General features: G+C 39.0%; 1 protein-coding gene across 2 annotated transcripts in view; it reads right to left on the bottom strand.

The window, feature by feature from the left end:
* The window catches only part of LOC136863278 (INO80 complex subunit B), a 127,444-nt gene that overhangs the window by 97,122 nt on the left and 12,813 nt on the right, over positions 1-17,509 (bottom strand). For both annotated transcript variants that reach the window (XM_067139663.2, XM_068225893.1), the window contains exon 2: positions 16,494-16,547. In XM_067139663.2, the coding sequence (XP_066995764.2) occupies positions 16,494-16,539 (46 nt within the window). In that variant the 5' untranslated portion in view covers positions 16,540-16,547. The remainder of the gene's footprint in view (positions 1-16,493; positions 16,548-17,509) is intronic.

The following is a 17,509-nucleotide window of genomic DNA, read 5'->3' as shown; positions in this document are numbered from 1 at the left end:
CAGTAATTCACCGGGCGAGTTGGCCGTGCGCGTAGAGGCGCGCGGCTGTGAGCTTGCATCCGGGAGATAGTAGGTTCAAATCCCACTATCGGCAGCCCTGAAGATGGTTTTCCGTGGTTTCCCATTTTCACACCAGGCAAATGCTGGGGCTGTGCCTTAATTAAGGCCACGGCCGCTTTCTTCCAACTCCTAAGCCTTTCCTATCCCATCGTCGCCATAAGACCTATCTGTGTCGGTGCGACGTAAAGCCGCTAGCAAAAAAAAAAAAAAAAAAAAAAAAAAACAATAATTCATTCTTGCATTCTCACAGATTTCTCAGGCCATGTGTCACGATACAGCTATCATTATTTTGAAACACGATTACTTTCCACAATTGGACGGTTGTCTTTAGTTTCTTCTACACTACATGAATAATACTGACCAACTACTTTCCTCTAGACGTTTGTAAATGCAGCATGAACAAGTTAATCAAAAGCCTCTACTAGCATGTACTTCAGATCCTTGGTATTTATTGTTTTTACAGGATTAGTGGTCTTTGTATTAATTATTTCAATTTAAGTTCCATCTCAAAGAAAGTTGTTTCTGCTTTGGAGTTCAGGACAGTTCCTCATGGCACTTATTTTCAAAAAAGGACAATTCATACACCCTCAATCAGGCAACTCTGAAAAATATTCTATCCATATGGAGAGTTAGTTTTCACCAGAATGAAGAGACAACAGTTGACACAGAACAAACAGATAGGGAGGAACAAGGAAATGAAAGTGAGTCACAATGCGGCAGATGGGTATCCAGTTCATTCAACTGATGCTGGTTATGAGATTATATCACCATTATCAGATGCATTAATACTCCAGCAAGAAATCCAACAATAGGAAATAGACAGAGAGCAGTGACTTCCCAAAACATTACACTTTTTGTGTATTTTTCCTCTCTTTATGTGAGTGCTCTATCAATCCTTGCATTCTTACATCCATTTTCCAGGTATATAATTATCAGATACATTGATACTTAGACCAACATGTCTTCTGTACTAACTATAAATCTACATTTCTACACAACAATGCAAAACATAACACCTGGGAGCTTATCTTCAGCAAGAAGTGCCTTCCAATATTATATAGACCTGGTCAAAACACCTGACTGTTGCAGTAATTCAAGTGTATGAAAATGTTTGCGATGATTCCTTAAGCGTAATGTCGTTGAGCGTGTCAAAAATTATTTTTCATCTTCAAGCAACTCACGGAAGTCACAGTGAAGAAGGTCCGCTGAACTTTCGGGAGCTGCAACTTTATGAACGATTGAGCATGAGTGTTAAGAAGTCAACTGTTTTCAGATAGATTCTAATGCTCATGGCGTGATGTCACACTGCGTGACATAGGCCGTAATAACGTAGACTGACGCGTGATCTTTTGCGCCACATGTGGAATTTTAGGTTTTAATTTTCAGCACTAGACTGTCTGATATATCGATACCAATAACTCTTTAATTTGCTTTTTAAACAAACGTTTGTGTTTTCCTTTGTTTCTGTCAATGAATGTACATATAACAACATGTATTTTAATTATTTTTATTTTTATTTTCAGAGCTTATAAGTTACTGTCTTGAAGGTTACAGTCTCTATTTGGAGGACGTTACAAGTTTGACGTACAGGTCTGATCAGCTGGAGGAAAACAAAAAGGATACCGGTATTGACTATAGCGAGCCAGAACTGGGACAAAGCCAAGGCAGTGCCAATTCGACGGACACCGCAGACTTACAGTATAAAACAAGAGCAATCAACTACTGGAGGAGTGGAAAACGGAAAAATCTGAAATTTGCAACTGCGCAAAAAAATTCAGCCGTCTGCATAGTGAGGCACAGCTGTCCGCCTGAAAAAAAGTAGTGGATGAAGGAGGCTCTCTCTGAGACAAATTTGGATATATTGCGATGGATTGCAAGGAAAAATTTGACGCGCATTACTGTACGTCCACCATCCATGGCGTCACAATCAAAGAGTGGGCAATGTAAAGTGCCCACTCTCGAGGGATTCATGACTTTAAAGCATCCTCAGGCTGGTTGTACGACTTCAAAAACAAATTTGGAATCATATCCTGAAAAATTACTATCATGACAACAACAAAAAATCTTGATACGGAAACTGACGTTATCGCGGAAGCCAAAATGTTTGTAGGAAACGTAAGAGAAAAAATACAGTTATACAGCCCATCACACGTTTTTAACAGCGACCAAAGTGGCTTTAATTTGGAAATGTACAATGGCAGAACGTTAGCGCGCCAAGGAGAAAAGTCGATTAGCATGATAGCCCAATCAATTCCCTCTACTATGCACAGCTACACAATTATGCCTACCGTGTCAGCAGAAGATGAGTTACTCTCCCTGTTGCTAATAGTTTTAAAGGAAAGAAATGGTGTTTTTGGTTCCCTTGTTATGAAAAGAATATTTTCACACGAAAGTATTAATGTCGTGTGCACCAACTCTGGAAAGATGGGCAAAGCAGAAGTTCAGAGTTAGTATAATGACATCTTGAAACCAAGTTTATCTGATGGACAAAGCATTTTATTGTTAAGATTCTTTCTCTGGCCACAATGTGCTTGTTCATGGCACGGAAGTAGAAATTATGACGAATCCAGCCGGCGCCACAGCAGTTTGTTAGCCATTTGACGTGTATGGGTTTTGGATTTGGAAAACATACATACATTATCATTATAGACTGTTATGCCTTTCAGCATTCAGTCTGCAAGCCTCTGAGAATTTACTAAACGTCGCCACAATCCTCTATTTGCAACTAGTGTTGTGGCCTCATTTAGTTCCATACCCTTTATCTTTAAATCGTTAGAAACCGAGTCTAACCATTGTCGTCTTGGTCTACCTCCACTTCTCTTACCCTCCATAGCAGAATCCATTATTCTCCTAGGTAACCTATCCTCCTCCATTCGCCTCACATGACCCCACCACAGAAGCGGTTTATGCGTACAGCTTCATCCATCGAGTTCATTCCCAAATTAGCCTTTATCTCCTAATTCCGAGTACCCTCCTGCCATTGTTCCCACCTGTTTGTACCAGCAATCATTCTTGCTACTTTCATGTCTGGGCCGATGACCTTCGATGTTAGGCCCCTTTAAACAACAAGCATCATCATCATCATCACTTTCATGTCTGTTACTTCTAACTTATGAATAAGATATCCTGAGTCCACCCTGATTTCGCTCCCGTAAAGCAAAGTTGGTCTGAAAACAGACCGATGTAAAGATAGTTTCGTCTGGGAGCTGACTTACTTCTTACACAATACTGCTGACCGCAACTGCGAGCTCACTGCATTAGATTTACTACACCTTGATTCAATCTCACTTACTATATTACCATCCTGGTAGAACACACAACCTAAATACTTCAAATTATCGACCTGTGCTAGCTTTGTATCACCAATCTGACATTCAATTCTGTTGAATTTCTTACCTACTGACATCAATTTAGTCTTCGAGAGGCTAATTTTCATACCATACTCATTGCACCTATTTTCAAGTTCCAAGATATTAGACTGCAGGCTTTCGGCACAGTCTACCATTAAGACCAAGTCGTCAGCATAGGCCAAACTGCTTACTACATTTCCACCTAAGTGAATCCCTCCCTGCCATTTTATACCTTTCAGCAGATGATCCATGTAAACTACGGACAGCAAAGGTGGAAGATTACAGCCTTGTCTAACCCCTGTAAGTACCCTGAACCAAGAACTCATTCTACCATCAATTCTCACTGAAGCCCAATTGTTAACATAAATGCCTTTGATTGATTTTAATAATCTACCTTTAATTCCATAGTCCCCCAGTATAGTGAACATCTTTTCCCTCGGTACCCTGTCATATGCTTTCTCTAGATCTACGACACATAAACACAACTGCCTATTCCTCTCGTAGCATTTTTCAATTACCTGGCACATACTGAAAATCTGACCCTGACAGCCTCTCTGTGGTCTGAAACCACACTGGTTTTCATCCAACTTCCTCTCAACGATTGATCGCACCCTTCCTTCCAAGATGCCAGTGAATACTTTGCCTGGTATACTAATCAATGAGATACCTCGATAATTGTTGCAATCCTTCCTGTTCCCTTGCTTATAGATAGGTGCAATTACTGCTTTTGTCCAATCTGAAGGTACCTTACCAACACTCCATGCTAATTTTACTACTCTATGAAGCCATTTCATCCCTGCCTTCCAACTATACTTCACCATTTCAGGTCTAATTTCATCTATTCCTGCTGCCTTATGACAATGGAGTTTTCTTACCATCCTTTCCACTTCCTCAAGCATAATTTCACCAACATCATTTTCCTCCTCCCCATGAGCTTGGCTGTTTGCAACACCACCAGGATGATTTCCTTTTACACTGAGAAGATGTTCAAAATATTCCCTCCACCTCTCCAGTGGTTCCCTGGGACCTATTACGAGTTCACCTAAATTACTCAAAACACTGTTCATTTCTTTTTTCCTTCCCTTCCTAAGATTCCTTATTACTGTCCAGAAAGGTTTCCCTGCTGCCTGACCTAGCCTTTCCAGGTTATTACCAAAATCTTCCCATGACTTCTTTTTGGATTCAACAACTATTTCTTTCGCTCTGTTTCTTTCATCTACGTACAAATCCCTGTCTGCCTCGGCCCTTGTTTGGAGCCATTTCTGATCAGCCTTCTTTTTACGTTTACAGGCTGCTCTCACTTCATCATTCCACCAAGATGTTTGCCTTTTCCCATCTTTACACACAGTTGTTCCTAGGCATTCCCTTGCTGTTTCTACTACAGCATCCCTGTATGCCACCCATTCACTTTCTATATCCTTAACCTGCTTACTGTCTACTGTTCGAAACTACTCACTAATCATATCCATGTACTTCTATCTAATTTCCTCATCCTGGAGATCTTCTACCCTTATTCGTTTCCAGACAGATTTCACTTTCTCTACCCTAGGTCTAGAGATACTTAGTTCACTACAGATCAGATAGTGGTCTGTATCATTGAAAAATCCGCAAAAAAACTCGTACATTCCGAACAGATTTCCTGAATTCAAAGTTTGTTAAGATATAGTCTATTATGGATCTGGTACCCCTAACCTCCCATGTGTAGCGGTGAATAGCCTTATGCTTGAAGAATGTATTCATAACAGCTAAACCCATACTAGCACAGAAGTCCACCAAACGCTTCCCATTCCCATTAGCTTCCATATGTTCTCCACATTTACCAATCACCCTTTCGTATCCTTCAGTTCTATTCCCAACTCTCGCATTGAAATCGCCCATTAGCATTACTCTATCCTTGCTGTTGACCCTGACCACGATGTCAATCAATGCTTCATAATACTTGTCAACTCCATCCTCATCTGCACCCTCACATGGTGAATACACAGACACAATTCTCGTCCTAATTCCTCCAACTGACAAATCTACCCACATCATTTGCTCATTTACGTGCCTAACAGAAACTATGTTGCGTTCAATGGTATTCCTGATCAAGAGCCTTACCCCAGACTCTGCCCTTCCCTTTCTAACACCCGTCAAGTACACTTTATAACCTCCTATCTCTTCCTCATTATCTCCCCTTACCCGAATATCACTTACTCCTAGCACATCCAGATGCATCCTCTTTGCTGACTCAGCCAGCTCTACTTTCTTTCTTCCATAAGCCTTATTAATATTGATAGCTCCCCATCGAATTCCATTTCGTTCGCCAAGTTGTTTCCAAGGAGTCCCTCGCCTGTCAAATGAGAGTGGGACTCCATTACTCCCATAGGTCCGAGGCTTGCTTAAAATGTTCTGAGCTCGGTAAATTCATGAAGCAGGATGCTACCCTACTTGCACATAGTCCAAGTGAGGATCTGTCCTCTAACGGGTTATGGACCACCGGTGAATTGTATAGTCCTAGCCGCCTGAGCACAAAGAGGGCCACGACTCAGAATATGTCCGAGATGCCCACTCCCATTCCATAGAAACTGGTATCCCGACTCTCAGGACCACTTACTAGGCCACTCAGCCGTTGCCCATGGTTCACGAACTAGGACGCGACTACAGTAACCCTCAAACATGAACCATTGAACATATACAAGACAAATTCATTCCGGGCAGCGACTTGTGTATACCAGCTTCATGTTGCACCAACGTAACACCATCTTAAAGTTGCCATCACTGTTTCATTTCCAGCTGACATCCCAATTCAAAAACATGTGGAAGTACTCATGGTACCGCAGTGGGTACCCTGATGATCATCCTGGATATTTTGAACACCCAATAGCGTATTCCTTTGCAAGTGTTGGCTTGGTATGTTCCTTGTGCCCGAATACAGGTTTCGTCAAATGTGCTCGGTGTATGAAGGTCTTGTGCGTCAAATACTTCTACGAGGAACACCACTATTCTAAAGCATAAGTCCTGTGATAAAAGTATCTGTTAATTGTGTTTTGTTTCAGTTTCCTTTTCATTATTTTTTTAATGTTTCAAATATACCAAAAATTTATTTTGTTTACTATCAGATATTGACGGGGATTTTGCCCGCTGTAATGTATAGGGAGTCGTTTATTGTGCTGTCTTGTAATGTTTTGTTGTTGTACCAGTTCGTACAATAGCCATTTTAATTTTTACGTATGTAACTGCCATTGTACCCAGAAGAGTATATGTGATAGTTCAATATCGGTACTTGTTGAATACATAGACCTACGTCACCAATAACACAAAAGTACCGATAAAGTAAGACTACAGGTCCGCCTGTGATTACTGTCTATCTGCTGCATGTATAAATGCACATATTATTTTATTTTTCAAGGTTTTTCTTATTACGTCAAACTTTACTATATTCCATGTCATACTCCTATCAAAGTTGTCTGTGCATTAAATTCATTTACATTCGGCAACCATTGCTGCAAATTTAAATTTGTTGTGTCTGTCAATGCAAAACATAAATAAATCATTCAGTACAAGCACAAATAAAATCATTCTACCTATATTCCTTATACCAAAGTACGCAATACGGAAAATACCAGTAGTTTCAAACTCGGAGTTTGTAATTGTTGTTGTCCGCGATTTCATTATGAAACAACTGATAGCGTACACAAATTGGGCAAAATAGAAGGCCTGAACATGTAACCAGGTTTTGGTATCACGAGGTACCGAATCTCGTTACATTCATTGAGATCCTCCACCAGAGCACGTAATTGCTTTAATTTTCTTTTTATTGCCAGTTGCTTTACGTCGCACCAACACAGATATGTCTTATGGCGATGATGGGACAGGAAAGGCCTAGGAATGGGAAGGAAGCGACCGTGGCCTTACTTAAGGTACAGCCTCAGCATTTGTCTTGTGTGAAAATGGGAAACCACGGAAAACCATCTTTAGGGCTGCCAACAGTGGGGTTCGAACTATCTCCCGGATGTGAGCTCGCAGCTGAGCACTCCTAACCGCACGGCCAACTCGCCCGGTATTTCTATAAATAAAAAGATTTAACGTTGTTTAAAGGTGGATGATCTATTTAATGGTGGGTGATTTAATTTAATTAATTTCATATGTACGTCCACTCTAAAGGACACTACCAGCAGCTTTAAGGCGGTTGTAGAAGTGAATGATCATTTAAGCGTAGGTCGAAATGCGGTACCCCATTCCATGTTTGACCACTCCCAATGGTGCTTAACTCAGGGCTGTACCCACGAATGTGACAACTCACTGGAATTAGCAGGAATGAAAGTATAGAATTCAAATAAAATATGGGTATATTAGTTTAGGTTATTTATTATCATTATGTGTAAAAAAGAATGTTACTCAAAGGATTTTAATAATTACAGTACGGAAAGAAGAAAAGTATAGGGCCAGTCCCATTTGACAGCTAAACAGACAGGCAGGCACGGGGAGAAGGTAAATGTGCGGCGGGGAAACTAAGGAATGTTACTCAAAGGATTTTAATAATTACAGTACGGAAAGAAGAAAAGTATAGGGCCAGTCCCATTTGACAGCTAAACAGACAGGCAGGCACGGGGAGAAGGTAAATGTGCGGCGGGGAAACTAAGGAGGGGAGGAGGTGCAGAGGTGTGCACAAGGCAGACACTGTGCCAGGTTAGCATCGACAAGCAGGTATTTATCTCTGTACGTGCGGAACTTGAAATGTCGCAACTTTTAGGCCCCCTAGTTAACGCCCTAATGAATGTCGGCACCCAAAATTGATGCTGACATCTTTTTCGTGTGTACCTCGATGTATTTTCCAAGTTTCATCATGATCGGAGACTTAACCATTGCCGATGTTCCCTTGTAAGTTTCATTGCAATTGGTCTGATCCAATTCACACAACTCCCTTGTTAGTTCATATTCTTTTATGAATATTGATAGCATTTTGTATTATTTCTATGATTTGAAGGTATGGAAGTTAGACAGTTTATGCAGCAGAATCTAGAAATATGCAACAATATATATTAGTAGTTTATTATATTCAGAAACACCCCTGGCTGTACGAAGGTGTGGTAAATGAACTCTTTATATTCGTGAAGAATGAAAGAAAAGTTTCTGAGTGACTTTCCATTATCAAAGAAAAATATGCAATTGAATGTGGACCCTAGCCCTAATCATCTTAGCGTTTGCCCCACAATGGAGCAGGGTCCACGCTGTTTTGCAAGCCGATCTCCACTTAGTTCCGCTAAGTGCATCGTTTGGAACAAGATGAATAGAGTGCATGTCTTCTTGAAGATGATCAAGCCAGCGTTTCTTGGTCCGCCTATGTGGCCGATTTCCAGACGACATGATGCGAATTGCCGTCTGTACAATAGATGTACCATCTCTATCCATTACGTGGCCATACCACTGAAGTCTAGTCTCACTCATCTTGTCTGCAATCAGGGCACCTCCCATGATTTTCCGCATTTCTATGTTGGTGAAATGATCTAGGCGGGTCAGGCCAAGTGACCAGCAAAGCATGAGCATCTCCATGACATAAAGTGCTTGTTCGTGCTTGACTGACGCTGGCCACCGTTCAGAGCCATACAGAAACTCAAATGTTCAATTACAGTTTATACACACAGATGAAGAAATCTATAACATTCCTAATGTTTCTACATGTATCTGGATAATAAATCATTACAATAAGTTTCCAGAGACCTCCATATGTATCAGAATGATAGTAGATTATGCCCAATATATGAATATCATAGAGCTTTCTACAGTTTTTGAAACAGATTTTGAGGTTAGACACATCCACAAGATGTATTTGAGGTTATACAAATGTACGATACATATTTACAGGGTATAGTCATACTGAGCATTTAATAAAAGATAATTAAAATATATTAAACATAATAATTGAAGGTTTTGGAAGAGTTAGGTTATGTGTAGGATGGTGTACATATGACAATCTTCAGGTCTGCCGACAGTGGGGTTTGAAACCATTGTCTCCCGAATACAAGCTCAGGATCCTCCAAACGAAAGTCGGGAGTCATAAGACATGACTACTCGATGCGCTGTATCTTGCAGCATCTGCTCCTGAAATATAACAATGCATACTGTATACCATTTTGAAATAAATGTAATGTAACTATTAATAAATGTGCATCCACGACATACAGCTCTAAAGTTGTTCATTCTTACCTGGGATTTCAGCAATAGTAAGATTTGTATCTGCCTGCATCATCTTTAGGAGCTTTTTCTCCCAATCCTTGAGCACAATAGGATTATAGCCCCTTCTTTTCAGATCCATTTTTGTTGTTAATCTACTTTTCATTCATTCTTTTTTTTTTACTTCTTCTTTTTTTTTTTTAATTTGGGCCTCCGTCAACTCGATATGTAAGAGATCATGGTAACATTCATTTATGCGATTCACAGCAACAGATTTTCTTCCACACACTGCGGGAAGTTGAGATTTTGTGAAGGTCACTTCACTGTACTCTTGTACAGTCTCAGTAAACAGAGCCTGAACTCTGTACTTTCTTCCTCTATCGCCATAGTTTTGAAATAAACTAAGTCAGAATAAATTGATAAGATATAGCCAGAGCATGGGAAATTTAAATTCTTCCCTTTTTAAGTGGTGTTTGTTTATAGAGCTGCGGTGTCAGCTGGCAGATACCAGAGCCAATGTACAAAATATGTCTCAAGCAGAAAGAGATACATCACATTACTGGTAAACACTATATTCATATATATGGAGGACCTATCTTGCAAGTGACTTCCATCTCAATCCACCTTTGAGATCTTTCTCGTGAGATAAATCTCCTTTTTTTTTTTCATATCACCCAATTTTCACTGTGACCAAGTGATCCAGTATCCCAACAGACGAAGCCACTTATTGGTTAATAAATCTATGGCTACGTGCACAAATTCAAGAAACGAAATATTATTTCAATGAATGAATACTGATCTGCATTTAGGGCAGTCGCCCAGGTGGCAGATTCCCTATCTGTTGCTTTCCTAGCCTTTTCCTAAATGATTTAAAAGAAATTGGAAATTTATTGAACGTCTCCCTTGGTAAGTTATTCCAATCCCTAACTCCCCTTCCTATAAATGAATATTTGCCCCAGTATGTTCTCTTGAATTCCAACTTTATCTTCATATTGTGATCTTTCACACTTTTATAAATGCCACTCAAACTTATTTGTCTACTAATGTCATTCCACGCCATCTCTCCGCTGACAGCTCAGAACATACCACTTAGTCGAGCAGCTCTTCTTCTTTCTCTCAATTCTTCCCAACCCAAACTTTGCAACATTTTTGTAACGCTACTCTTTTGTCGGAAATCACCCAGAACAAATCGAGTTGCTTTTCTTTGGATTTTTTCAAGTTCTTGAATCAGGTAATCCTGGTGACGGTCCCATACACTGGAACCATACTCTAGTTGGGGTCTTACCAGACACTTATATGCCCTCTCCTTTACATCCTTACTACAAGTGACTTCCATCTCAATCCACCTTTGAGATCTTTCTCGTGAGATAAATCTCCTTTTTTTTTTTTTTTTCATATCATAGTAAGAAAATAATATATAATAATATAATGTCCTTCATAACCATGTGCAGAGATCTGTACCCTTTATTTACAACCCCATTTATGGGATTACCCCAATGAAGATATTTCCGTATATTAACACTCAGATACCTACAACGATCCCCAAAAGGAACTTTCACCCCATCAATGCAGTAATTAAAACTGAGAGGACTTTTCCTCTTTGTGAAACTCACAACCTGATTTTTAACCCCGTTTATCAACATACCATTGCCTGCTGTCCATCTCACAACATTTTCGAGGTCACGTTGCAGTTGCTCACAATCCTGTAACTTATTTATCACTCTATAGAGAATAACATCATCCGCAAAAAGCCTTACCTCCGATTCCACTCTTTTACATATATCATTTATATATATAAGAAAACATAAAGGTCCGATAATACTGCCTTGAGGAATTCCCCTCTTAATTATTACAGGGTCAGATAAAGCTTCACCTACTCTAATTCTCTGAGATCTATTTCCTAGAAATATAGCAACCCATTCGGTCACTCTTTTGTCTAGTCCAATTGCACTCATTTTTGCCAGTAGTCTCCCATGATCCACCCTATCAAATGCTTTAGACAGGTCAATCGCGATACAGTCCATTTGACCTCCAGAATCTAAGATATCTGCTATATCTTGCTGGAATCCTACAAGTTGAGCTTCAGTGGAATAACATTTCCTAAAACCGAACTGCCTTTTATCGAACCAGTTATTAATTTCACAAACATGTCTAATATAATCAGAAAGAATGCCTTCCCAAAGCTTACATACAATGCATGTCAAACTTACTGGCCTGTAATTTTCAGCTTTATGTCTATCACCCTTTCCTTTATACACAGGGGCTACAATAGCAACTCTCCATTCATCTGGCATAGCTCCTCCGACCAAACAATAATCAAATAAGTACTTCAGATATGGTACTATATACCAACCCATTGTCTTTAGTATATCCCCAGAAATCTGATCAATTCCAGCCGCTTTTCTAGTTTTCAACTTTTGAATCTTACTGTAAATGTCATTATTATCATATGTAAATTTTGTTACTTCTTTGGCCTTAGTCTCCTCCTCTATCTCGACATTATCCTTGTAATTAACCATCTTTACATACTGCTGACTGAATACTTCTGCCTTTTGAAGATCCTCACACTCCCCCTGTTCATTAATTATTCCTGGAATGTCCTTCTTGGAACATGTTTCTGCCTTAAAATACCTATACATACCCTTCCATTTTTCACTAAAATTTGTATGACTGCCAATTATGCTTGCCATCATGTTATCCTCAGCTGCCTTCTTTGCTAGATTCAATTTTCTAGTAAGTTCCTTCAATTTCTCCTTACTTCCACAGCCATTTCTAACTCTATTTCTTTCCAGTCTGCACCTCCTTCTTAGTCTCTTTATTTCTCTATTATAATAAGGTGGGTCTTTACCATTCCTTACCACCCTTAAAGGTACAAACATGCTTTCGCATTCCTCAACAATTTCTTTAAACCCATTCCAGAGTCTGTTTACATTTTTATTTACCGTTTTCCACCGATCATAGTTACTTTTTAGAAACTGCCTCATGCCTGCGTTATCAGCCATATGGTACTGCCTAATAGTCCTACTTTTAAGACCTTCCTTTCTATCACATTTATTTTTAACTACCACAAAAACAGCTTCATGATCACTAATACCATCTATTACTTCAGTTTCCCTATAGAGCTCATCTGGTTTTATCAGCACCACGTCCAGGATATTTTTCCCTCTGGTTGGTTCCATCACTTTCTGAATCAGCTGTCCTTCCCTTATTAACTTATTTGCCATTTTTTGGTCATGCTTCCTGTCGTTCGCATTTCCTTCCCAATTGACATCTGGTAAATTCACATCTCCCGCTACTATCACATTTCTTTCCATGTCGTTTTCCACATAGATGACTATCCTATCAAATAATTCTGAATCCGCGTCAGTGCTACCCTTTCCCGATCTGTACACTCCAAATATATCAAGTTGCCTATTATCTTTAGGAATGAGCCTTACACCTACAATTTCATGTGTATCATCTTTAACTTTTTCGTAGCTTACAAATTCTTCTTTCACCAGAATGAACACTCCCCCTCCCACCATTCCTATCCTATCTCTACAATACACACTCCAGTGTGGTGAGAAAATTTCTGCATCCATTATATCATTTCTCAGCCATGATTCAACTCCTATTACAATATCTGGTAAATATATATCTATTAAATTACTTAATTCTATTCCTTTCTTTACAATACTTCTACAGTTCAACACTAACAATTTTATGTCATCCCTACTTGATTTCCAGTTCCCTGTTCCCTTATCACCGCTCCCTAGGCCACCCCGTTTCACTGTCGGCAGTCCTGAAGATGGTCTTCTGTGGTTTCCCATTTTCACACCAGGCAAATGCTGGGGCTGTACCTTAATTAAGACCACAGCCGCTTCCTTCCAACTCCTAGGCCTTTCCTATCCCATCGTCACCATAAGACCTATCTGTGTCGGTGCGACACTCCAAATATATCAAGTTGCCTATTATCTTTAGAAATGAGCCTTACACCTACAATTTCATGTGTATCATCTTTAACTTTTTCGTAGCTTACAAATTCTTCTTTCACCAAATGAACACTCCCCCTCCCACCATTCCTATCCTATCTCTACAATACACACTCCAGAGTCAGTCATACAAATTTTAGTGAAAAATGGAAGGGTATGTATAGGTATTTTAAGGCAGAAACATGTTCCAAGAAGGACATTCCAGGAATAATAATAATATTACTCTTCCAAACAAATTTCCTAACTTATACGTACCACTGCGGTTTAAGTGAAGGCCATCTGAGCGCAGATCCCTATCTCCTATCCACCCATTAGGATCTAGAAATTTCACTCCCAGTTTCCCACATACCCACTCCATAGTCTCATTTAAATCCCCAATCACCCTCCAGTCAATATCCCCCTACACAGTATTCCACTAATAACAATCTCCGCTTTCTTAAAATTTACTATGTCAGTACTTATATCAGCTTGCCTTACGTTGTTGGTAGCAACGTGAAACACTACCACCTTCTCGTTCCCCTCCTCCCTCTCTTCTACTTTCCTCAACATCTGCCTGAACCTAATTCCTGGATAACATTCTACCCTGTTTCCCTTTCCTCCACACACTTTCCGCACGTGTCTAACGATGGAATCCCCCATGACCAGAGCCTCAACCCTACCCACCTCATTTGATCCCCTCCCCTCCTGGTCAGCCCTATCTTTCCTGATAGCTGCAGAAGCTACTTCCTCCTCCCTTTTCTCCTTCCCATGACCCTGTTCCACCTGTCTTTTCCTATCCTCTACTCTACATTTCCATTCCTCCTACTTCCACGCATCTCCGCAACAGTTGGAGTGACTCGTACCGATTTCGCACAGACACCTGTCCTGAATTCTTATCCTGAATAGAACCCTTAGCCTGCAATCTCCTTCCCCTTAGAACATTAGACCACCTGTCTTCTACAACTCCCCCTTTCCTTCCCCTCCCTCTTGTACACCTACTGTAACCTGTACATTGTTTGAGGGAGTCCTATCTTCCTTCCTGTCTTCTGTGAGAATCCTAATTATCTCTCTCAAACTTTCCAACTCCTCCCTCATACCCCTCAATGCCTCGCCACACCCACAATTCGTACACTCGCGCTCCTTAGCCATTCTTTACGGAAAAAATGAAATTAAAAATAAAATAACTTAATTGCAAAAAATAAATGAACGGAGGGATATATTGTCTGGGATAGTACTCAAAGATCACCCAATAAGGTAATTAATATACGACTACACTACAATACTACTTAGTCGTGCTCTATTTTTTATCCTACAACCCCTAACAGGATAAAAACTGCTGTTAATTACTGAATATCGAAAGTAATACACAAGAACTACACAATTCCAAACTGCAATTAAGCCTATCCTAATTACAACAACAGTATTTTAGTATGAGTTTCTACGGATACCTCTACTACACCAGTACTACACAAATATTTTACAATAATAAAATAAGCACACTAAATTCTAATAGGATATTACTCGTATACTACTGTACAATACACTACAGTAATTTTTAAACTACTTTCAGACGTATCTTAATTACAATACCGGTACTGTATGTCACTACTAAGCACAAACAGAAATTAAATTTGCAAGAACTACTGTACTCAAAGATTACCAACGAAGCTAAATGCTTAGACAAATTATTATTAGTATTACGGTCTAATACACACGAAAGATAACACACGAATATAGCAGGCAAGATACAGCACTATCTAAATGTACTATCTATACCACAACGTATCTACACTACCGGTACACTGCACTGTTTATTTAAATGCTTAAGTAGCGAAAGGATTGCCGTACACGAAGAAAAACACGAATATAACTGGCTAGATACTATCTAATATATTATACCTTATCTTCACTACAATTCTACTGAAATGTGGTTATGTGATTTATTACAGCTGGTGGATTACTATTATTTTCCCTACTCCACGGGACGGAGAATAAATGTGTCCTTAATTAGGCCTACTGAAAAATACTAGGTTGTCTACAATAATTTCTGAAATATTTCTACCAAAACTACTCCTACTACTTCAGGGACTTGAACTGCAATTACTGGGATATATGAACTTTATTATTATTTGCTAACCGCTCATAAATACTGAAAGATCGAGGGAGCGAAATATAAATTACTGATACTTTCACTACCTACTCAGAAGTACAAATGATTAGAATACAGGTCAGCTGATTTTTATTTATATTTACTTGACTACACTACTCCCTTTGTTCACGACTGTAGCCAACAATGCAATATTTGAATATGAGGAGCGACAATAATCAATAACAATACAACGACTGTTAACTATTACCGTATAATCTCTTTAACTACTTTTTAAATGGAAGTTTACAGGCGTATCGTGTTTTTTAATATAGTAAATTATTACCTTCGCGATAGTTTGGACAGATATCTATACGAAATACCGGAGAAATTTCGGCGGAAGTTACGGTACTATTCCTTACGATAATCTGTCTTTGTAAGTATTATACCAACGAACCTACAGGTATTCACAGATATTTTTAAAGTTAATATTATTACCTAAAGTATTTCCTAAACCTAAATTCGAAACAAGGTACACCTAGCTAGCCTACTTAACCTAGAAAACGTAATTTACTGAAGACCAACTGAATTACTTTGTTATGAAATTTAAATAAATATCACTACTCCCAATTTCTACCAACAAGCACTAAACACCACTATATAAATAGCACTAAATGAATCACAAATACAAAAAATTAAGCTATTTCACTAGGTTTTAACTACTTTATCACTACAATAATGCAAGAGCTCTCTCAACAGCCAACCGTTCTCAAGCACATCCAACATGCAAAATCCTCAAGGACAAGGTCAATTTATTCACAAGTGATGTGATAGGTAGTTCACCATTGCAGGAGTTTTTCAGTCATAAGAAAATGGAAAACAGATACGTACCAGTAGCAGTGTCTTCATCACTAGTGCTCTCCTTGTGTTTTGTCATCTCTAACCCTGCAAATAACAATCTAGTAAATTAACAATCCTTTCAATATTTAAGGAAAAATTAGATATCTGTGACAACAATTACATCATTTTGCAGTTTATCATGACTGGTATAATTCTTTGAGGCACAAAGCATACTACTGTTGCACTTGCAATAAATATTGCAACTTAGAGCTTCAGCCTGTGAGGTTCTGTCATCTAAAGTTCAAAAGTGTGTGAGATATACCAAAGAATTTTCGTGGGCCGATGACCTAGATGTTAGGCCCCTTTAAACAACAAGCATCAAGCAAGAATTTTCGTTCTAAATTAAATATGCACTCCTGGTCAGTATATTTCTCCGACAACAGCATCGCATAACGGCTTTCATGGGCGCAACTAATATATAAATTTGTAAAAAGATTTGTATTCAACTTTGCTTTGGTTACAGTTTTCTTAACATTCCTAATTTCTTTTCTGATACATTTTATATATTCTATAGGGACAAAAAGAATTGCATTCAATTTCATACACATTGTACACTGCTGGAAAAAAAACATGCAAAATCCTCAAGGACAAGGTCAATTTATTCACAAGTGATGTGATAGGTAGTTCACCATTGCAGGAGTTTTTCAAAACAATGATGTTACACACACACACACACACAGAGACACAGACAAGAGGAACATATTCAAGATACCGGTAATGTTCACAACTGGTCAGCAGTCAGAATAGATTTGTTCTGCATGTTGTAAGCTAATGTATTTCTTACACACTCTGCATTTATAGCTTGAATATTTGTTTTTCGATCGACGACATTTATAACACCTCTGTCTCTTCAAGCCTGAAGTTCTGGCAAAAAACAAAGAATATCACACCAGAGTTCCTTTGGTAAGACTAACCACTGTGAACCGTGTACATAGGATGTCTTCAATGAGTTCTTGAAGGAGAACCAATATCGCATTGTTATACCAACCTCATTGTTGCAATGAATA

This window comes from Anabrus simplex, chromosome 2, assembly GCF_040414725.1.
Source record: "Anabrus simplex isolate iqAnaSimp1 chromosome 2, ASM4041472v1, whole genome shotgun sequence".
In the NCBI taxonomy this organism is placed as follows: Eukaryota; Metazoa; Arthropoda; class Insecta; order Orthoptera; family Tettigoniidae; genus Anabrus; species Anabrus simplex.
This window is presented reverse-complemented; position numbering and strand designations above follow the sequence as displayed.